Source organism: Bombina bombina, chromosome 4, assembly GCF_027579735.1.
Source record: "Bombina bombina isolate aBomBom1 chromosome 4, aBomBom1.pri, whole genome shotgun sequence".
Classification (NCBI taxonomy): Eukaryota; Metazoa; Chordata; class Amphibia; order Anura; family Bombinatoridae; genus Bombina; species Bombina bombina.
In genome coordinates this window covers 1,235,968,264-1,235,992,105 of record NC_069502.1, presented here as the reverse complement: position 1 = coordinate 1,235,992,105, position 23,842 = coordinate 1,235,968,264, and the positions used below count along the sequence as shown (strand labels likewise).

At 43.1% G+C, this 23,842-nt stretch overlaps 1 protein-coding gene across 1 annotated transcript in view; it reads left to right on the top strand.

The window, feature by feature from the left end:
- Positions 1-647: 647 nt before the first annotated feature.
- KLHDC3 (kelch domain containing 3) overlaps positions 648-23,842 on the top strand; it is a 97,710-nt gene continuing 74,515 nt past the window's right edge. The window contains exons 1-3 of the mRNA XM_053712786.1: positions 648-839; positions 935-1,099; positions 22,139-22,254. Of these exons, the coding sequence (XP_053568761.1) occupies positions 686-839; positions 935-1,099; positions 22,139-22,254 (435 nt within the window). The 5' untranslated portion in view covers positions 648-685. The remainder of the gene's footprint in view (positions 840-934; positions 1,100-22,138; positions 22,255-23,842) is intronic.

The following is a 23,842-nucleotide window of genomic DNA, read 5'->3' as shown; positions in this document are numbered from 1 at the left end:
ATACAGATATGTTTGTATAATACACTAAGTAACAGGGATTGGAAAACATATTGTATCATTTTATTCACACTGTATGGTTGGCCAACCAGTTAGATTTGTTTTAAGAATCAATTTCTATTGTTTTAAATTTTATTGTTTGTATTTATAATTCTAAAAATAAATAGATCTCATTGAATACAACTACATAGTAAGACTATCTTTCCTTACTGGGTAATTAAGCACAAGCGCTTAAGAGTCTCATCCAATCCAGATTATAAACACAGGGGCGTCACATGGCCTAGTACTGTCCAATCAGGAAAGGCAAAGCAATCATCTATAAGAAAAGCACCTGTTATAAGTTGAATAACATAAACTTCCGGACTTTTCTCAGACAAACATTTAGAGCTCTAAATAATATTTAATTGAAATAACAGTGAAGATTTGCAGACTTTGTGTTGCTTTTCTTTTACGGACATCGGAGTGACGTTTCAGTCTACTGGGCGACTACGATGATCCTGCCTGCCATGCACCTTCAGATAGGTGCGCCTGAATTGTGAGGGCATTTCTTATACATTATCACTTTGCCTTTCCTGATTGCGTCCCTCTGTGTTTATATCACTGTAGATTTTAAGGTTGTGAGCTTTTTTGCACTTTCCTATTCTAGCGTTCTAGCATTGCTACTTCCCTTGCCCCGGCATGTTGTGGGATGCCGCGCTGGACAGTGCACTTGGAAGGGGGTCCTCGCAGGGTGAACCATGCAGCTGTTGCTGTGGGACATCGAGTGTTCTCTTTCGGGGGATACTGCTCTGGAGAAGATTACGAGACCCTGCGGCAGATCGATGTACACGTGTTCAATGCAGGTATGTCGCTGGGGGCGAATATTGCTGAGCCGCTTATGAAGAGGCAACTAATGCCCGTCTTATTTTTCTACCCACTCTTTGCCCTTCTCTTCCAGTATCGCTGCGGTGGAGGAAGCTGCCCCCTGCTTGTTGTGCACCATCCAAAGTTCCATACATGCGATATGGTCACACAGCTGTTCTAATCGATGATGTCATCTATATATGGGGAGGTCGTAATGACACAGAGGGGGCCTGCAATGTCCTCTACACCTTTCATACAGGTCAGTCTGGTACATCCCAACATAGGCTGATAACGGGTTGCCCTGTTCACAGCTCCAGTGTAGGGAATGCCCTCACCTTACTTATGTCCCTAGGGTAGGAACGTACTCACATAACTTACATCTCTAGGGTAGGAACGTACTCACATTACTTACATCTCTAGGGTATGGAACGTACTCACATTACTTACATCTCTAGGGTACAGAACGTACTCACATTACTTACATCTCTAGGGTACAGAACGTACTCACATTACTTACATCTCTAGGGTACAGAACGTACTCACATTACTTACATCTCTAGGGTACAGAACGTACTCACATTACTTACATCTCTAGGGTACAGAACGTACTCACATTACTTACATCTCTAGGGTCGGAACGTACTCACATTACTTACATCTCTAGGGTATGGAACGTACTCACATTACTTACATCTCTAGGGTAGGAACATACTCACATTACTTACATCTCTAGGGTAGGAACGTACTCACATTACTTACATCTCTAGGGTAGGAACGTACTCACATTACTTACATCTCTAGGGTAGGAACATACTCACATTACTTACATCTCTAGGGTAGGAACGTACTCACATTACTTACATCTCTAGGGTCGGAACGTACTCACATTACTTACATCTCTAGGGTAGGAACGTACTCACATTACTTACATCTCTAGGGTACAGAACGTACTCACATTACTTACATCTCTAGGGTACAGAACGTACTCACATTACTTACATCTCTAGGGTAGGAACGTACTCACATTACTTACATCTCTAGGGTAGGAACGTACTCACATTACTTACATCTCTAGGGTAGGAACGTACTCACATTACTTACATCTCTAGGGTAGGAACGTACTCACATTACTTACATCTCTAGGGTAGGAACGTACTCACATTACTTACATCTCTAGGGTACAGAACGTACTCACATTACTTACATCTCTAGGGTACAGAACGTACTCACATTACTTACATCTCTAGGGTACAGAACGTACTCACATTACTTACATCTCTAGGGTATGGAACATACTCACATTACTTACATCTCTAGGGTACGGAACGTACTCACATTACTTACATCTCTAGGGTACAGAACGTACTCACATTACTTACATCTCTAGGGTACGGAACGTACTCACATTACTTACATCTCTAGGGTACAGAACGTACTCACATTACTTACATCTCTAGGGTACAGAACGTACTCACATTACTTACATCTCTAGGGTAGGAACGTACTCACATTACTTACATCTCTAGGGTACAGAACGTACTCACATTACTTACATCTCTAGGGTACAGAACATACTCACATTACTTACATCTCTAGGGTAGGAACGTACTCACATTACTTACATCTCTAGGGTAGGAACGTACTCACATTACTTACATCTCTAGGGTACAGAACGTACTCACATTACTTACATCTCTAGGGTACAGAACGTACTCACATTACTTACATCTCTAGGGTACAGAACGTACTCACATTACTTACATCTCTAGGGTCGGAACGTACTCACATTACTTACATCTCTAGGGTACAGAACGTACTCACATTACTTACATCTCTAGGGTACAGAACGTACTCACATTACTTACATCTCTAGGGTACAGAACGTACTCACATTACTTACATCTCTAGGGTACGGAACGTACTCACATTACTTACATCTCTAGGGTACAGAACATACTCACATTACTTACATCTCTAGGGTAGGAACGTACTCACATTACTTACATCTCTAGGGTAGGAACGTACTCGCATTACTTACATCTCTAGGGTAGGAACGTACTCACATTACTTACATCTCTAGGGTAGGAACGTACTCACATTACTTACATCTCTAGGGTACGGAACGTACTCACATTACTTACATCTCTAGGGTACAGAACGTGCTCACATTACTTACATCTCTAGGGTAGGAACGTACTCACATTACTTACATCTCTAGGGTAGGAACGTACTCACATTACTTACATCTCTAGGGTAGGAACGTACTCACATTACTTACATCTCTAGGGTACAGAACGTACTCACATTACTTACATCTCTAGGGTAGGAACGTACTCACATTACTTACATCTCTAGGGTACAGAACGTACTCACATTACTTACATCTCTAGGGTACAGAACGTACTCACATTACTTACATCTCTAGGGTAGGAACGTACTCACATTACTTACATCTCTAGGGTACAGAACGTACTCACATTACTTACATCTCTAGGGTACAGAACGTACTCACATTACTTACATCTCTAGGGTACAGAACGTACTCACATTACTTACATCTCTAGGGTAGGAACATACTCACATTACTTACATCTCTAGGGTACAGAACGTACTCACATTACTTACATCTCTAGGGTACAGAACGTGCTCACATTACTTACATCTCTAGGGTAGGAACGTACTCACATTACTTACATCTCTAGGGTAGGAACGTACTCACATTACTTACATCTCTAGGGTACAGAACGTGCTCACATTACTTACATCTCTAGGGTACAGAACGTACTCACATTACTTACATCTCTAGGGTACAGAACGTGCTCACATTACTTACATCTCTAGGGTACAGAACGTACTCACATTACTTACATCTCTAGGGTAGGAACGTACTCACATTACTTACATCTCTAGGGTACAGAACGTACTCACATTACTTACATCTCTAGGGTAGGAACGTACTCACATTACTTACATCTCTAGGGTACAGAACGTACTCACATTACTTACATCTCTAGGGTACAGAACGTACTCACATTACTTACATCTCTAGGGTAGGAACGTACTCACATTACTTACATCTCTAGGGTACAGAACGTACTCACATTACTTACATCTCTAGGGTACAGAACGTACTCACATTACTTACATCTCTAGGGTAGGAACGTGCTCACATTACTTACATCTCTAGGGTACAGAACGTACTCACATTACTTACATCTCTAGGGTAGGAACGTACTCACATTACTTACATCTCTAGGGTACAGAACGTACTCACATTACTTACATCTGTAGGGTACAGAACGTACTCACATTACTTACATCTCTAGGGTACAGAACGTGCTCACATTACTTACATCTCTAGGGTACAGAACGTACTCACATTACTTACATCTCTAGGGTAAGGAACGTACTCACATTACTTACATCTCTAGGGTACAGAACGTGCTCACATTACTTACATCTCTAGGGTAGGAACGTACTCACATTACTTACATCTCTAGGGTAGGAACGTACTCACATTACTTACATCTCTAGGGTACAGAACGTACTCACATTACTTACATCTCTAGGGTAGGAACGTACTCACATTACTTACATCTCTAGGGTAGGAACGTACTCACATTACTTACATCTCTAGGGTACAGAACGTACTCACATTACTTACATCTCTAGGGTACAGAACGTACTCACATTACTTACATCTCTAGGGTAGGAACGTACTCACATTACTTACATCTCTAGGGTAGGAACGTACTCACATTACTTACATCTCTAGGGTAGGAACGTACTCACATTACTTACATCTCTAGGGTACAGAACGTGCTCACATTACTTACATCTCTAGGGTACAGAACGTGCTCACATTACTTACATCTCTAGGGTACAGAACGTACTCACATTACTTACATCTCTAGGGTACAGAACGTACTCACATTACTTACATCTCTAGGGTACAGAACGTACTCACATTACTTACATCTCTAGGGTACAGAACGTACTCACATTACTTACATCTCTAGGGTACAGAACGTACTCACATTACTTACATCTCTAGGGTACAGAACGTACTCACATTACTTACATCTCTAGGGTAGGAACGTACTCACATTACTTACATCTCTAGGGTACAGAACGTACTCACATTACTTACATCTCTAGGGTACAGAACGTACTCACATTACTTACATCTCTAGGGTAGGAACGTACTCACATTACTTACATCTCTAGGGTACAGAACGTACTCACATTACTTACATCTGTAGGGTACAGAACGTACTCACATTACTTACATCTCTAGGGTAGGAACGTACTCACATTACTTACATCTCTAGGGTACAGAACGTACTCACATTACTTACATCTCTAGGGTAGGAACGTACTCACATTACTTACATCTCTAGGGTAGGAACGTACTCACATTACTTACATCTCTAGGGTACAGAACGTGCTCACATTACTTACATCTCTAGGGTACAGAACGTACTCACATTACTTACATCTCTAGGGTACGGAACATACTCACATTACTTACATCTCTAGGGTACAGAACGTACTCACATTACTTACATCTCTAGGGTACAGAACGTACTCACATTACTTACATCTGTAGGGTACAGAACGTACTCACATTACTTACATCTCTAGGGTAGGAACGTACTCACATTACTTACATCTCTAGGGTAGGACGTACTCACATTACTTACATCTCTAGGGTACAGAACGTACTCACATTACTTACATCTCTAGGGTACAGAACGTACTCACATTACTTACATCTCTAGGGTACAGAACGTACTCACATTACTTACATCTCTAGGGTACAGAACGTACTCACATTACTTACATCTCTAGGGTACAGAACGTACTCACATTACTTACATCTCTAGGGTACAGAACGTACTCACATTACTTACTTCTCTAGGGTACAGAACATACTCACATTACTTACATCTCTAGGGTAGGAACGTACTCACATTACTTACATCTCTAGGGTACAGAACGTACTCACATTACTTACATCTCTAGGGTACAGAACGTACTCACATTACTTACATCTGCTAGGGTACAGAACGTACTCACATTACTTACATCTCTAGGGTACAGAACGTACTCACATTACTTACATCTCTAGGGTACAGAACTACTCACATTACTTACATCTCTAGGGTAGGAACGTACTCACATTACTTACATCTCTAGGGTAGGAACGTACTCACATTACTTACATCTCTAGGGTACAGAACGTACTCACATTACTTACATCTCTAGGGTACAGAACGTACTCACATTACTTACATCTGTAGGGTACAGAACGTGCTCACATTACTTACATCTCTAGGGTAGGAACGTACTCACATTACTTACATCTCTAGGGTAGGAACGTACTCACATTACTTACATCTCTAGGGTACAGAACGTACTCACATTACTTACATCTCTAGGGTAGGAACGTACTCACATTACTTACATCTCTAGGGTAGGAACGTACTCACATTACTTACATCTCTAGGGTACAGAACGTACTCACATTACTTACATCTCTAGGGTAGGAACGTACTCACATTACTTACATCTCTAGGGTACAGAACGTGCTCACATTACTTACATCTCTAGGGTAGGAACGTACTCACATTACTTACATCTCTAGGGTAGGAACGTACTCACATTACTTACATCTCTAGGGTACAGAACGTACTCACATTACTTACATCTCTAGGGTAGGAACGTACTCACATTACTTACATCTCTAGGGTAGGAACGTACTCACATTACTTACATCTCTAGGGTACAGAACGTACTCACATTACTTACATCTCTAGGGTACAGAACGTACTCACATTACTTACATCTCTAGGGTACAGAACGTACTCACATTACTTACATCTCTAGGGTACAGAACGTACTCACATTACTTACATCTCTAGGGTAGGAACGTGCTCACATTACTTACATCTCTAGGGTACAGAACGTACTCACATTACTTACATCTCTAGGGTACAGAACGTGCTCACATTACTTACATCTCTAGGGTAGGAACGTGCTCACATTACTTACATCTCTAGGGTACAGAACGTACTCACATTACTTACATCTCTAGGGTACAGAACGTACTCACATTACTTACATCTCTAGGGTACAGAACATACTCACATTACTTACATCTCTAGGGTAGGAACGTACTCACATTACTTACATCTCTAGGGTACAGAACGTACTCACATTATTTACATCTCTAGGGTACAGAACGTACTCACATTACTTACATCTCTAGGGTACAGAACGTACTCACATTACTTACATCTCTAGGGTAGGAACGTACTCACATTACTTACATCTCTAGGGTAGGGAACGTACTCACATTACTTACATCTCTAGGGTACAGAACGTACTCACATTACTTACATCTCTAGGGTACAGAACGTACTCACATTACTTACATCTCTAGGGTCCGGAACGTACTCACATTACTTACATCTCTAGGGTCCGGAACGTACTCACATTACTTACATCTCTAGGGTAGGAACGTACTCACATTACTTACATCTCTAGGGTACAGAACGTACTCACATTACTTACATCTCTAGGGTACAGAACGTACTCACATTACTTACATCTCTAGGGTACAGAACGTACTCACATTACTTACATCTCTAGGGTAGGAACGTGCTCACATTACTTACATCTCTAGGGTAGGAACGTACTCACATTACTTACATCTCTAGGGTACGGAACGTACTCACATTACTTACATCTGTAGGGTACAGAACGTGCTCACATTACTTACATCTCTAGGGTACAGAACATACTCACATTACTTACATCTCTAGGGTACAGAACATACTCACATTACTTACATCTCTAGGGTACAGAACGTGCTCACATTACTTACATCTCTAGGGTAGGAACATACTCACATTACTTACATCTCTAGGGTAGGAACATGCTCACATTACTTACATCTCTAGGGTACAGAACGTACTCACATTACTTACATCTGTAGGGTAGGAACGTACTCGCATTACTTACATCTCTAGGGTAGGAACGTACTCACATTACTTACATCTCTAGGGTAGGAACATACTCACATTACTTACATCTCTAGGGTACAGAACGTACTCACATTACTTACATCTCTAGGGTAGGAACGTACTCGCATTACTTACATCTCTAGGGTAGGAACGTACTCACATTACTTACATCTCTAGGGTACAGAACGTACTCACATTACTTACATCTCTAGGGTACAGAACGTACTCACATTACTTACATCTCTAGGGTACAGAACGTACTCACATTACTTACATCTCTAGGGTACAGAACGTACTCACATTACTTACATCTCTAGGGTACAGAACGTACTCACATTACTTACATCTCTAGGGTACAGAACGTACTCACATTACTTACATCTCTAGGGTACAGAACGTACTCACATTACTTACATCTCTAGGGTACAGAACGTACTCACATTACTTACATCTCTAGGGTAGGAACGTACTCACATTACTTACATCTGTAGGGTACAGAACGTACTCACATTACTTACATCTCTAGGGTACAGAACGTACTCACATTACTTACTTCTCTAGGGTAGGAACGTACTCACATTACTTACATCTCTAGGGTACAGAACGTGCTCACATTACTTACATCTCTAGGGTACAGAACGTACTCACATTACTTACATCTCTAGGGTAGGAACGTACTCACATTACTTACATCTCTAGGGTACAGAACGTACTCACATTACTTACATCTCTAGGGTAGGAACGTACTCACATTACTTACATCTCTAGGGTAGGAACGTACTCACATTACTTACATCTCTAGGGTACAGAACGTACTCACATTACTTACATCTCTAGGGTACAGAACGTGCTCACATTACTTACATCTCTAGGGTAGGAACGTACTCACATTACTTACATCTCTAGGGTACAGAACGTACTCACATTACTTACATCTCTAGGGTACAGAACGTACTCACATTACTTACATCTCTAGGGTACAGAACGTACTCACATTACTTACATCTCTAGGGTACAGAACATACTCACATTACTTACATCTCTAGGGTACAGAACATACTCACATTACTTACATCTCTAGGGTACAGAACGTACTCACATTACTTACATCTCTAGGGTACAGAACGTACTCACATTACTTACATCTCTAGGGTACAGAACGTACTCACATTACTTACATCTCTAGGGTACAGAACGTACTCACATTACTTACATCTCTAGGGTACAGAACGTACTCACATTACTTACATCTCTAGGGTACAGAACGTACTCACATTACTTACATCTCTAGGGTACAGAACGTACTCACATTACTTACATCTCTAGGGTACAGAACGTACTCACATTACTTACATCTCTAGGGTACAGAACGTACTCACATTACTTACATCTCTAGGGTAGGAACGTACTCACATTACTTACATCTCTAGGGTACAGAACATACTCACATTACTTACATCTCTAGGGTAGGAACGTACTCACATTACTTACATCTCTAGGGTACAGAACGTACTCACATTACTTACATCTCTAGGGTACAGAACGTACTCACATTACTTACATCTCTAGGGTACAGAACGTACTCACATTACTTACATCTCTAGGGTAGGAACGTACTCACATTACTTACATCTCTAGGGTACAGAACGTACTCACATTACTTACATCTCTAGGGTACGGAACGTACTCACATTACTTACATCTCTAGGGTAGGAACGTACTCACATTACTTACATCTCTAGGGTAGGAACGTACTCACATTACTTACATCTCTAGGGTACAGAACGTACTCACATTACTTACATCTCTAGGGTACAGAACGTACTCACATTACTTACATCTCTAGGGTAGGAACGTACTCACATTACTTACATCTCTAGGGTAGGAACGTGCTCACATTACTTACATCTCTAGGGTAGGAACGTACTCATATTACTTACATCTCTAGGGTACAGAACGTACTCACATTACTTACATCTCTAGGGTAGGAACGTACTCATATTACTTACATCTCTAGGGTACAGAACGTACTCACATTACTTACATCTCTAGGGTACGGAACGTACTCACATTACTTACATCTCTAGGGTAGGAACGTACTCACATTACTTACATCTGTAGGGTACAGAACGTGCTCACATTACTTACATCTGTAGGGTACAGAACGTGCTCACGTTACTTACATCTCTAGGGTACGGAATGTACTCGCATTACTTACATCTCTAGGGTAGAAAAACAGAGAAACTGAAAAGCAGAGGGGCGCTTACGTTCCTGGGTTAAGTCTGTGAGCTGTGAAAAAGCCGGTTGCTCTGTTGAGCAGGAAGTAGATCCACTGTAATAGCGTGTTGCAGGTGTCAGTGAAAGTCTGCTTCCTGTGTCACTGTAGTGATGAGCGCTGCCTGAGACAAAGGGGGGTGTATTCTCCAAACACCTCCAGCAGGTAGTAGTCTGTGAAAAGAAAGCAAAGACAGGCGCAGCCCAATTCAAGTGTAGTATTCTTTAATTCAGTGTAAGTGCACACATACAAATGGCTACTTACAAGAGGCACAAATAAAATCTGCATATAAAGGTATCTTTACATCCAAACTGTGTTATAATATAACATACAGCTATGAAACAAACTCTACGCGTTTCGTCTGAGGACGCCCAGACTTTCTCAAGAGATGAAAAATTAGAAGTGTTGCAAGCATGGTGCCTACCGGCTTTATAAAAGGGACCATTAATTGCATGATTAGTTACCAGCCAGTCAGAGTGTGGTGATACTGATTGGCAGGTGAGCTTGTTAAAGCTTTGCATTATTGTATGTTTGAAAAACATATAGGATTTGTTCAGTGTTACCACCTTGAATGCTATAGTAAACATTAAAATATGAACATAGATAAGAAAATAGACAATAAACTTTATGTTAAAAAACCTTGTTTGTTAAAAACTAGAAAGAATCTTAAAAACAATTTGTAGTTGTATACACTAAAATTAAAAATCTGATATTGTGTTTTTTTTTTTTTTTTTTTTTTTTAAAAAAAAAAAAAAAAAAAAAAATGTTTTTTTAAAAATAAAGCTACATGAAAGCTTGCAGGTCTAATTCTAGGTTTAGACCTGATGGTTGCATGGTGTTAAGTTGGTAAATCCACCATGATTCTCTGCGTCTGAGTGTTAGAAGCCTGTTTGGAAATATATTGGGGGGTATCCAGTCTATGACTTGGATTTTAAGGGATGCAGGATTTGAATTATGATGTAATTTGAAATGTTCTGGCACACTGTGTGTCATGAGGCCATTTTTTATATTATTGACATGTTCTCCCAGCCTTGTACGTATATTTCTTTTGGTTCTTCCTATGTAAATCAAATTGCAGCTGCATTTTAGCAAGTAAACTACATAGGTGGTACTGCAGTTGCTCTTATATTTCTGTTTGAATGTAATGTCACCCCCTGAGTTGGTAAAGGTAATCTCTCTATTTACATATTGGCACATGCCACATCTTGATACCCCACATTTGTAGGTGCCGGGTTTTTGTTGTAACCAGTGTGTTTTATCCTTAATTATACCAGGTTTATTGAAGTTACGCAATCTTGTGGGTGCTAAAATGTTTTTAAAATCCATATTTTTTCTGAAAGTTACCAATGGGTGATCTGGTAAAACATCGCCCAATATAGGATCTGCCTTTAAAACACCCCAGTGTTTCTTTAGGATGTTTTGTATTTCTCTGGAGCCCTGACTGTATGTTGTGATGAATCTGACATTGTTTAATGTATTTGATTGGCTCCTTCGTACAAGGCTGGGAGAACATGTCAATAATATAAAAAATGGCCTCATGACACACAGTGTGCCAGAACATTTCAAATTACATCATAATTCAAATCCTGCATCCCTTAAAATCCAAGTCATAGACTGGATACCCCCCAATATATTTCCAAACAGGCTTCTAACACTCAGACGCAGAGAATCATGGTGGATTTACCAACTTAACACCATGCAACCATCAGGTCTAAACCTAGAATTAGACCTGCAAGCTTTCATGTAGCTTTATTTTTAAAAAAACATTTTTTTTTTTTTTTTTTTTTTTAAAAAAAAAAAAAAAAAAAAAAAAAAAAACACAATATCAGATTTTTAATTTTAGTGTATACAACTACAAATTGTTTTTAAGATTCTTTCTAGTTTTTAACAAACAAGGTTTTTTAACATAAAGTTTATTGTCTATTTTCTTATCTATGTTCATATTTTAATGTTTACTATAGCATTCAAGGTGGTAACACTGAACAAATCCTATATGTTTTTCAAACATACAATAATGCAAAGCTTTAACAAGCTCACCTGCCAATCAGTATCACCACACTCTGACTGGCTGGTAACTAATCATGCAATTAATGGTCCCTTTTATAAAGCCGGTAGGCACCATGCTTGCAACACTTCTAATTTTTCATCTCTTGAGAAAGTCTGGGCGTCCTCAGACGAAACGCGTAGAGTTTGTTTCATAGCTGTATGTTATATTATAACACAGTTTGGATGTAAAGATACCTTTATATGCAGATTTTATTTGTGCCTCTTGTAAGTAGCCATTTGTATGTGTGCACTTACACTGAATTAAAGAATACTACACTTGAATTGGGCTGCGCCTGTCTTTGCTTTCTTTTCACAGATCTCTAGGGTAGGAACATACTCACATTACTTACATCTCTAGGGTAGGAACGTACTCACATTACTTACATCTCTAGGGTAGGAACATACTCACATTACTTACATCTCTAGGGTACAGAACGTGCTCACATTACTTACATCTGTAGGGTACAGAACGTGCTCACATTACTTACATCTCTAGGGTACAGAACGTGCTCACATTACTTACATCTCTAGGGTAGGGACGTACTCACATTACTTACATCTGTAGGGTACAGAACGTACTCACATTACTTACATCTCTAGGGTACAGAACGTACTCACATTACTTACATCTCTAGGGTACAGAACGTGCTCACATTACTTACATCTCTAGGGTATGGAACGTACTCACATTACTTACATCTCTAGGGTACGGAACGTACTCACATTACTTACATCTGTAGGGTACAGAACGTACTCACATTACTTACATCTCTAGGGTACAGAACGTACTCACATTACTTACATCTCTAGGGTACAGAACGTGCTCACATTACTTACATCTCTAGGGTACGGAACGTACTCACATTACTTACATCTCTAGGGTACAGAACGTACTCACATTACTTACATCTCTAGGGTACAGAACGTACTCACATTACTTACATCTCTAGGGTACAGAACGTACTCACATTACTTACATCTCTAGGGTACAGAACGTGCTCACATTACTTACATCTCTAGGGTACAGAACATACTCACATTACTTACATCTCTAGGGTACAGAACGTGCTCACATTACTTACATCTCTAGGGTACAGAACATACTCACATTACTTACATCTCTAGGGTACAGAACGTACTCACATTACTTACATCTCTAGGGTACAGAACGTACTCACATTACTTACATCTCTAGGGTACGGAACGTGCTCACATTACTTACATCTCTAGGGTACGGAACGTACTCACATTACTTACATCTCTAGGGTACAGAACGTACTCACATTACTTACATCTCTAGGGTAGGAACGTACTCACATTACTTACATCTCTAGGGTAGGAACGTGCTCACATTACTTACATCTCTAGGGTAGGAACGTGCTCACATTACTTACATCTCTAGGGTAGGAACGTACTCACATTACTTACATCTCTAGGGTAGGAACGTACTCGCATTACTTACATCTCTAGGGTAGGAACGTGCTCACATTACTTACATCTCTAGGGTACAGAACGTACTCACATTACTTACATCTCTAGGGTAGGAACGTACTCACATTACTTACATCTCTAGGGTAGGAACGTACTCACATTACTTACATCTCTAGGGTACAGAACGTACTCACATTACTTACATCTCTAGGGTACAGAACGTACTCACATTACTTACATCTCTAGGGTACAGAACGTACTCACATTACTTACATCTCTAGGGTACAGAACGTACTCACATTACTTACATCTCTAGGGTACAGAACGTACTCACATTACTTACATCTCTAGGGTAGGAACGTACTCACATTACTTACATCTCTAGGGTAGGAACGTATTCACATTACTTACATCTCTAGGGTACAGAACGTACTCACATTACTTACATCTCTAGGGTACAGAACGTACTCACATTACTTACATCTCTAGGGTACAGAACGTACTCACATTACTTACATCTCTAGGGTACAGAACGTACTCACATTACTTACATCTCTAGGGTACAGAACGTACTCACATTACTTACATCTGTAGGGTACAGAACGTACTCACATTACTTACATCTCTAGGGTAGGAACGTACTCACATTACTTACATCTCTAGGGTACAGAACGTACTCACATTACTTACATCTCTAGGGTACAGAACGTACTCACATTACTTACATCTCTAGGGTACAGAACGTACTCACATTACTTACATCTCTAGGGTAGGAACATACTCACATTACTTACATCTCTAGGGTAGGAACATGCTCACATTACTTACATCTCTAGGGTACAGAACGTGCTCACATTACTTACATCTCTAGGGTATGAACGTACTCACATTACTTACATCTCTAGGGTAGGAACATACTCACATTACTTACATCTCTAGGGTAGGAACGTACTCACATTACTTACATCTCTAGGGTAGGAACATACTCACATTACTTACATCTCTAGGGTAGGAACATGCTCACATTACTTACATCTCTAGGGTACAGAACGTACTCACATTACTTACATCTCTAGGGTACAGAACGTACTCACATTACTTACATCTCTAGGGTACAGAACATACTCACATTACTTACATCTCTAGGGTACAGAACGTACTCACATTACTTACATCTCTAGGGTACAGAACGTACTCACATTACTTACATCTCTAGGGTAGGAACGTACTCACATTACTTACATCTCTAGGGTAGGAACGTACTCGCATTACTTACATCTCTATGGTACAGAACGTACTCACATTACTTACATCTCTAGGGTACAGAACGTACTCACATTACTTACATCTCTAGGGTACAGAACGTACTCACATTACTTACATCTCTAGGGTAGGAACGTACTCACATTACTTACATCTCTAGGGTAGGAACGTACTCGCATTACTTACATCTCTATGGTACAGAACGTACTCACATTACTTACATCTCTAGGGTAGGAACGTACTCACATTACTTACATCTCTAGGGTACAGAACGTGCTCACATTACTTACATCTGTAGGGTACAGAACGTACTCACATTACTTACATCTCTAGGGTACAGAACGTACTCACATTACTTACATCTCTAGGGTAGGAACGTACTCACATTACTTACATCTCTAGGGTAGGAACGTACTCGCATTACTTACATCTCTATGGTACAGAACGTACTCACATTACTTACATCTCTAGGGTACAGAACGTACTCACATTACTTACATCTCTAGGGTACAGAACGTACTCACATTACTTACATCTCTAGGGTAGGAACGTACTCACATTACTTACATCTCTAGGGTAGGAACGTACTCGCATTACTTACATCTCTATGGTACAGAACGTACTCACATTACTTACATCTCTAGGGTAGGAACGTACTCACATTACTTACATCTCTAGGGTACAGAACGTGCTCACATTACTTACATCTGTAGGGTACAGAACGTGCTCACATTACTTACATCTCTAGGGTAGGAACGTACTCACATTACTTACATCTCTAGGGTAGGAACGTACTCACATTACTTACATCTCTAGGGTACAGAACTTGCTCACATTACTTACATCTCTAGGGTAGGAACGTACTCACATTACTTACATCTCTAGGGTACAGAACGTACTCACATTACTTACATCTCTAGGGTACAGAACGTACTCACATTACTTACATCTCTAGGGTACAGAACGTACTCACATTACTTACATCTCTAGGGTACAGAACGTACTCACATTACTTACATCTCTAGGGTAGGAACGTACTCACATTACTTACATCTCTAGGGTAAGAACATACTCACATTACTTACATCTGTAGGGTAGGAACGTACTCACATTACTTACATCTCTAGGGTACAGAACATACTCACATTACTTAAATCTGTAGGGTACAGAACGTACTCACATTACTTACATCTCTAGGGTAGGAACGTACTCGCATTACTTACATCTCTAGTGTAGGAACGTACTCACATTATTTACATCTCTAGGGTACGGAACGTACTCACATTACTTACATCTCTAGGGTAGGAACGTACTCACATTACTTACATCTCTAGGGTACAGAACGTACTCACATTACTTACATCTCTAGGGTACGGAACGTACTCAACTTTGTTACAGCTCTAGGGCATGGAATACGGTTGTCATGCTTATAGCTGTATGGTAGGGAACCTGCTCGTCTAGCTTATGGTTCAATGGTAGGGAACATACTTTTCTTACTGCTCTAGGATGGGGAATGAGTCTGCCTTGGTTACGGTTCGGGGGGGGGGGGAGCGAGCATGCCTTGGTTGTAGTTCTAGGGTGGGGAACAAGCCTGCCTTGGTTGTGGTTCTAGGGTGGGGAACAAGCCTGCCTTGGTTGTGTCCTAGAGAGGACCATGTACATCTTTGGTAGATATGAGCAGCTGTTAAGATAAGGGTGGATACCACACACATGTACAGATAGTATGGTCTAGAAGTGTTTGTCCATGAAGGCTATAAACCTCTCATAGAAGGTGCCTGCCTTGTTCACCACCTTATTGAGGAATATATTTGTATTTATGTCTGGTGGTCACATACAGTAGGTGAGGCAGTGCAACGCGTTGTCTCTATTAGACGAGCAAGAACTGTGCATCCTCCTGCATCTCTAGGGTACAGAACGTGCTCACATAACTTACATCTCTAGGGTAGGAACGTACTCGCATTACTTACATCTCTAGGGTACGGAACGTGCTCACATTACTTACATCTCTAGGGTAGGAACGTACTCACATTACTTACATCTCTAGGGTAGGAACGTACTCACATTACTTACATCTCTATGGTAGGAACGTACTCACATTACTTACATCTCTAGGGTACGGAACGTACTCACATTACTTACATCTCTAGGGTACGGAACGTACTCACATTACTTACATCTCTAGGGTACAGAACGTACTCGCATTACTTACATCTCTATGGTAGGAACGTACTCACATTACTTACATCTCTAGGGTACGGAACGTACTCACATTACTTACATCTCTAGGGTACGGAACATACTCACATTACTTACATCTCTAGGGTACGGAACGTACTCACATTACTTACATCTCTAGGGTACAGAACGTACTCGCATTACTTACATCTCTATGGTAGGAACGTACTCACATTACTTACATCTCTAGGGTACGGAACGTACTCACATTACTTACATCTCTAGGGTACGGAATGTACTCGCATTACTTACATCTCTAGGGTACAGAACGTGCTCACGTTACTTACATCTCTAGGGTACAGAACGTACTCACATTACTTACATCTCTAGGGTACAGAACGTACTGGCATTACTTACATCTCTATGGTAGGAACGTACTCACATTACTTACATCTCTAGGGTACGGAACGTACTCACATTACTTACATCTTTAGGGTACAGAACGTACTCGCATTACTTACATCTCTAGGGTACAGAACGTGCTCACATTACTTACATCTCTAGGGTAGGAACGTACTCACATTACTTACATCTCTAGGGTAGGAACATACTCACATTACTTACATCTGTAGGGTACAGAACGTGCTCACATTACTTACATCTCTAGGATAGGAACGTGCTCACATTACTTACATCTCTAGGGTACAGAACATACTCACATTACTTACATCTCTAGGGTACGGAACATACTCACATTACTTACATCTCTAGGGTACGGAACGTACTCGCATTACTTACATCTCTAGGGTACGGAACGTACTCACATTACTTACATCTCTAGGGTACGGAACGTACTCACATTACTTACATCTCTAGGGTACGGAACGTACTCACATTACTTACATCTCTAGGGTAGGAACGTACTTGCATTTCTAGGGTACGGAACATACTCACATTACTTACATCTATTTTGCTCTCTCTCTCCCCCCTTTCTTTTGCTCTCACTCCCCCCTCTCTTTTGCTCTCTCTCTCCCCTCTCTTTTGCTCTCTCTCTCCCCTCTCTTTTGCTCTCTCTCTCCCCTCTCTTTTGCTCTCTCTCTCCCCCTCTCTTTTGCTCTCTCTCCCCCTCTCTTTTGCTCTCTCTCTCTCCCCTCTTTTGCACGCTCTCTCTCCCCTCTCTTTTGCTCTCACTCCCCCTCTCTTTTGCTCTCTCTCTCCCCTCTCTTTTGCTCTCTCTCTCCCCTCTCTTTTGCTCTCTCTCTCCCCTCTCTTTTGCTCTCTCTCTCTCCCCTCTCTTTTGCTCTCTCTCTCTCCCCTCTCTTTTGCGCTCTCTCTCTACCTCTCTTTTGCTCTCTCTCTACCTCTCTTTTGCTCTCTCTCTACCTCTCTTTTGCTCTCACTCCCCCCTCTCTTTTGCTCTCTCCCCTCTCTTTTGCACTCTCTCTCCCCTCTCTTTTGCACTCTCTCTCCCCTCCCTTTTGCGCTCTCTCTCCCCTCTTTTGCGCTCTCTCTCCCCCTCTCTTTTGCGCTCTCTCTCTCCCCTCTCTTTTGCGCTCTCTCTCTCCCCTCTCTTTTGCGCTCTCTCTCTCCCCTCTCTTTTGCTCTCTCTCTCCCCTCTCTTTTGCTCTCTCTCTCCCCTCTCTTTTGCTCTCTCTCTCTCTCTCTCCCCTCTCTTTTGCTCTCTCTCTCTCTCCCCCTCTCTTTTGCTCTCTCTCTCTCCCCTCTCTTTTGCTCTCTCTCTCTCCCCTCTCTTTTGCTCTCTCTCTCCCCTCTCTTTTGCTCTCTCTCTCTCCCCTCTCTTTTGCTCTCTCTCCCCCTCTCTTTTGCTCTCTCTCCCCTCTCTTTTGCTCTCTCTCCCCCTCTCTTTTGCTCTCTCTCCCCTCTCTTTTGCTCTCTCTCCCCTCTCTTTTGCTCTCTCCTCCCCTCTCTTTTGCTCTCTCTCCCCTCTCTTTTGCTCTCTACCCTCTCTTTTGCTCTCTCTCTCCCTCTCTTTTGCTCTCTCCTCTCTCTCTCCCCTCTCTTTTGCTCTCTCTCTCTCTCTCTCCCCTCTCTTTTGCTCTCTCTCTCTCCCCTCTCTTTTGCTCTCTCTCTCTCCCCTCTCTTTTGCTCTCTCTCTCTCCCCTCTCTTTTGCTCTCTCTCTCTCTCCCCCTCTCTTTTGCTCTCTCTCCCCTCTCTTTTGCTCTCTCTCCCCTCTCTTTTGCTCTCTCTCTCCCCTCTCTTTTGCTCTCTCTCTCCCTCTCTTTTGCTCTCTCTCTCCCCTCTCTTTTGCTCTCTCTCTCCCCCTCTCTTTTGCTCTCTCTCCCCCCTCTCTTTTGCTCTCTCTCTCTCTCCCCTCTTTTGCACGCTCTCTCTCCCCTCTCTTTTGCTCTCACTCCCCCCCCTCTATTTTGCTCTCTCTCTCCCCTCTCTTTTGCTCTCTCTCTCCCCTCTCTTTTGCTCTCTCTCTCCCCTCTCTTTTGCTCTCTCTCTCCCCTCTCTTTTGCTCTCTCTCTCTCCCCTCTCTTTTGCGCTCTCTCTCTACCTCTCTTTTGCTCTCTCTCTACCTCTCTTTTGCTCTCACTCCCCCCTCTCTTTTGCTCTCTCTCCCCTCTCTTTTGCTCTCTCCCCTCTCTTTTGCACTCTCTCTCCCCTCTCTTTTGCACTCTCTCTCCCCTCCCTTTTGCTCTCTCTCTCCCCTCTTTTGCGCTCTCTCTCCCCCTCTCTTTTGCGCTCTCTCTCCCCCCTCTCTTTTGCGCTCTCTCTCTCCCCTCTCTTTTGCTCTCTCTCTCCCCTCTCTTTTGCTCTCTCTCTCCCCTCTCTTTTGCTCTCTCTCTCTCCCCTCTCTTTTGCTCTCTCTCTCTCCCCTCTCTTTTGCTCTCTCTCTCTCCCCTCTCTTTTGCTCTCTCTCCCCTCTCTTTTGCTCTCTCTCCCCTCTCTTTTGCTCTCTCTCCCCTCTCTTTTGCTCTCTCTCCCCTCTCTTTTGCTCTCTCTCCCCTCTCTTTTGCTCTCTACCCTCTCTTTTGCTCTCTCCCCTCTCTTTTGCTCACTCTCTCCCCTCTCTTTTGCTCTCTCTCTCCCCTCTCTTTTGCTCTCTCTCTCTCTCCCCTCTCTTTTGCTCTCTCTCTCTCCCCTCTCTTTTGCTCTCTCTCTCTCCCCTCTCTTTTGCTCTCTCTCTCCCCTCTCTTTTGCTATCTCTCTCCCCTCTCTTTTGCTATCTCTTTCCCCTCTCTTTTGATCTCTCCCCCCTCTCTTTTGATCTCTCTCTCCCCCTCTCTTTTGATCTCTCTCTCCCCTCTCTTTTGCACGCTCTCTCTCCCCTCTCTTTTGCACGCTCTCTCTCCCCTCTCTTTTGCACGCTCTCTCTCCCCTCTCTTTTGCATGCTCTCTCTCCCCTCTCTTTTGCACGCTCTCTCTCCCCTCTCTTTTGCTCTCTCTCTCCCCTCTCTTTTGCTCTCTCTCTCCCCTCTCTTTTGCTCTCTCTCTCCCCTCTCTTTTACTCTCTCTCTCCCCTCTCTTTTGCTCTCTCTCTCCCCTCTCTTTTGCTCTCTCTCTCCCCTCTCTTTTGCTCTCTCCCCCTCTCTTTTGCACGCTCTCTCTCCCCCTCTCTTTTGCACGCTCTCTCTCCCCTCTCTTTTGCACGCTCTCTCTCCCCTCTCTTTTGCTCTCTCTCCCCCCTCTCTTTTGCTCTCTCTCCCCCCTCTCTTTTGCTCTCTCTCCCCCCTCTCTTTTGCTCTCTCTCCCCCCTCTCTTTTGCTCTCTCTCTCCCCCCTCTCTTTTGCTCTCTCTCTCCCCCCTCTCTTTTGCTCTCTCTCTCCCCCCTCTCTTTTGCTCTCTCTCCCCCCTCTCTTTTGCTCTCTCTCTCTCCCCTTTCGTTTGCTCTATCTTTCCCCCTCTCTTTTGCTCTCTCTCTCCCCCCTCTTGTTTGCTCTATCTCTCCCCCCTCTCTTTTGCTCTCTCTCTCCCCCCTCTCTTTTGCTCTCTCTCTCCCCCCTCTCTTTTGCTCTCTCTCTCCCCCCTCTCTTTTGCTCTCTCTCTCCCCCCTCTCTTTTGCTCTCTCTCTCCCCCCTCTCTTTTGCTCTCTCTCTCCCCCCCTCTCTTTTGCTCTCTCTCTCCCCCCTCTCTTTTGCTCTCTCTCTCCCCCCTCTCTTTTGCTCTCTCTCTCTCTCCCCCCCTCTCTTTTGCTCTCTCTCTCTCCCCCCCTCTCTTTTGCTCTCTCTCTCCCCCCTCTCTTTTGCTCTCTCTCTCCCCCCTCTCTTTTGCTCTCTCTCTCCCCCCTCTCTTTTGCTCTCTCTCCCCCCTCTCTTTTGCTCTCTCTCTCCCCTTCTCTTTTGCTCTCTCTCTCCCCCTCTCTTTTGCTCTCTCTCTCCCCCTCTCTTCTGCCTTGGTTTTGGTTCTAGGGTGGGGAGCAAGCCTGCCTTGTTTGTGGTTCTAAGGTGGGGAACAAGCCTGCCTTGTTTGTGGTTCTAGGGTGGGGAACAAGCCTGCCTTGGTTGTGGTTCTAGGGTGGGGAACAAGCCTGCCTTGGTTGTGGTTCTAGGGTGGGGAACAAGCCTGCCTTGGTTTTGGTTCTAGGGTGGGGAACAAGCCTGCCTTGGTTGTGGTTCTAGAGTGGGGAACAAGCCTGCCTTGGTTGTGGTTCTAGAGTGGGGAACAAGCCTGCCTTGGTTGTGGTTCTAGAGTTGCGAACAAGCCTGCCTTGGTTGTGGTTCTAGAGTGGGGAACAAGCCTGCCTTGGTTGTGGTTCTAGAGTGGGGAACAAGCCTGCCTTGGTTGTGGTTCTAGAGTGGGGAACAAGCCTGCCTTGGTTGTGGTTCTAGAGTGGGGAACAAGCCTGCCTTGGTTGTGGTTCTTGAACAGAGTGATATAGAATATAGCCAACAAATTCACCTTGGTTATGGATCTAGGGAGGGGAATGTGCTCACCTTACTTTACAGCTTACAGATGGGATATAAATGTAATGCCATGGATGGCGACATCTGGGTAGATATTGATCTCTTTGCTGTTATGGAATGGCTATAATAAAGTAGACTTGAGCTGTTTAGTGAGATATAAACCATCTCAGGGCCATGGTGGTTAAATTGTTTGTTTGTTCTCTTTCAGGTACCCATCTGTGGACAACACCGCGTGTATCTGGGCAGATCCCTGGGGCTCGTGATGGTCACTCTGCTTGTGTCCTAGAAAGGACCATGTACATCTTTGGTGGATATGAGCAGCTGGTAAGATAAGGGTGGATACCACACACATGTACAGATTGTATGGTCTAGAAGTGTTTGTCCATGAAGGCTATAAACCTCTCCTAGAAGGTGCCTGCCTTGTTCACCACCTTAATGAGGAATATATTTGTATTTATGTCTGGTGGTCACATACAGTAGGTGAGGCAGTGCAACGCGTTGTCTCTATTAGACGAGCAAGAACTGTGCACCTTCCTGCAGGCTATTCCTATTGGTTAATACATTTACATTGTAAAGGTAGTGGTGAAAGGGTTAAAGCTTCCCATGCCTTGCTGTATGAATCTTCTCCACCCACAAATGGAGAGTCTGTTTGTATTTGTAGTGGTGCCTCCGATCACCGGTGTGTGTGACTGATCTGCCGCTTGTTCTAGGTCAATGGTTCTCAGTTCCAGTTCTCAGAGCACACTAACAGGCCAGATTTACAGGATATCAGAACTGAAGCACAGGTGAAATATTTAGATGATCAGTAACCATAATTACTAACCTGCTCTCACCCACGGTTATCCTGAAAATCAGTCCCTGAGGACTGGAACTGAGAAACGCTGGTGAGCAGGGCACGCACTATGTGTATACAAGGTCTTTATAGACAGTAGATTAATTAGCATCTCATTCTGTACTGCATATTATACAAACATATAGTAGTCCGCAGTGTGCAGTATTATATATTTCCAAAAGCAAACATGAACTATCCACTCTCTATTGTATTGTTTGTGTATATATTGTATGTCTATATGTGTATGTATTGTATCCTATAATATAAAAGGCCAAGTGTGTTTGTCCAAAGCTGTCATGCGCAGAAGAGACTGCACGAGGACAAACACGCCTGGCCTTCAACAGACTGACCTGGGATCTGGGGCCGACCGGGTGTGAGGGGGGCATGATGCGGGCTGGACGGGGCCTGGCGTGACGCGGGCCGGGTCGTGCGGACATGAGAGCTCAAAAGAGAGGGGGGGGAGAGCAAAAGAAAGGGGGGAGAGAGAGCAAAAAAATAGGGGGGAGAGAGAGCAAAAGATAGGGGAGAGAGCGAGCAAAAGAGGGGATAGAGAGACAGCGAGAGCACAAAAGAGAGGGGGGAGAGTGCAGAATAGAGGGGGGAGAGAGAGCAGAATAGAGGGGGGGGAGAGAGAGAGAGAGAGCAAAAGAGGGGAGATAGAGAGCGCAAAAAAGAGGGAGAGTGACAGCAAAAGAGGGGGGAGAAAGGGGAGAGCGCAAAAGAGGGGGAGAGAGAGCGCAGAAGAGAGGGGGAGAGAGAGAACAAAAGAGAGGGGGAGAGAGAGCAAAAGAGAGAGGGGGAGAGAGAAAGCAGAAGAGAGGGGGAGAGAGAGCAAAAGAGAGGGGGAGAGAGCAAAAGAGAGGGGGAGAGAGAGAGAGAGCAAAAGAGAGGGGGAGAGAGAGCAAAAGAGAGGGGAAGAGAGAGCAAAAGAAGGGGGAGAGGGAGCAAAAGAAGGGGGAGAGGGAGCAAAAGAAGGGGGAGAGGGAGCAAAAGAAGGGGGAGAGCGAGCGCAAAAGAGGTAAGGGAGAGAAACCGCAAAACAGGGGGGAGAAAGGGGAGAGCGCAAAAGAGATAAGGGAG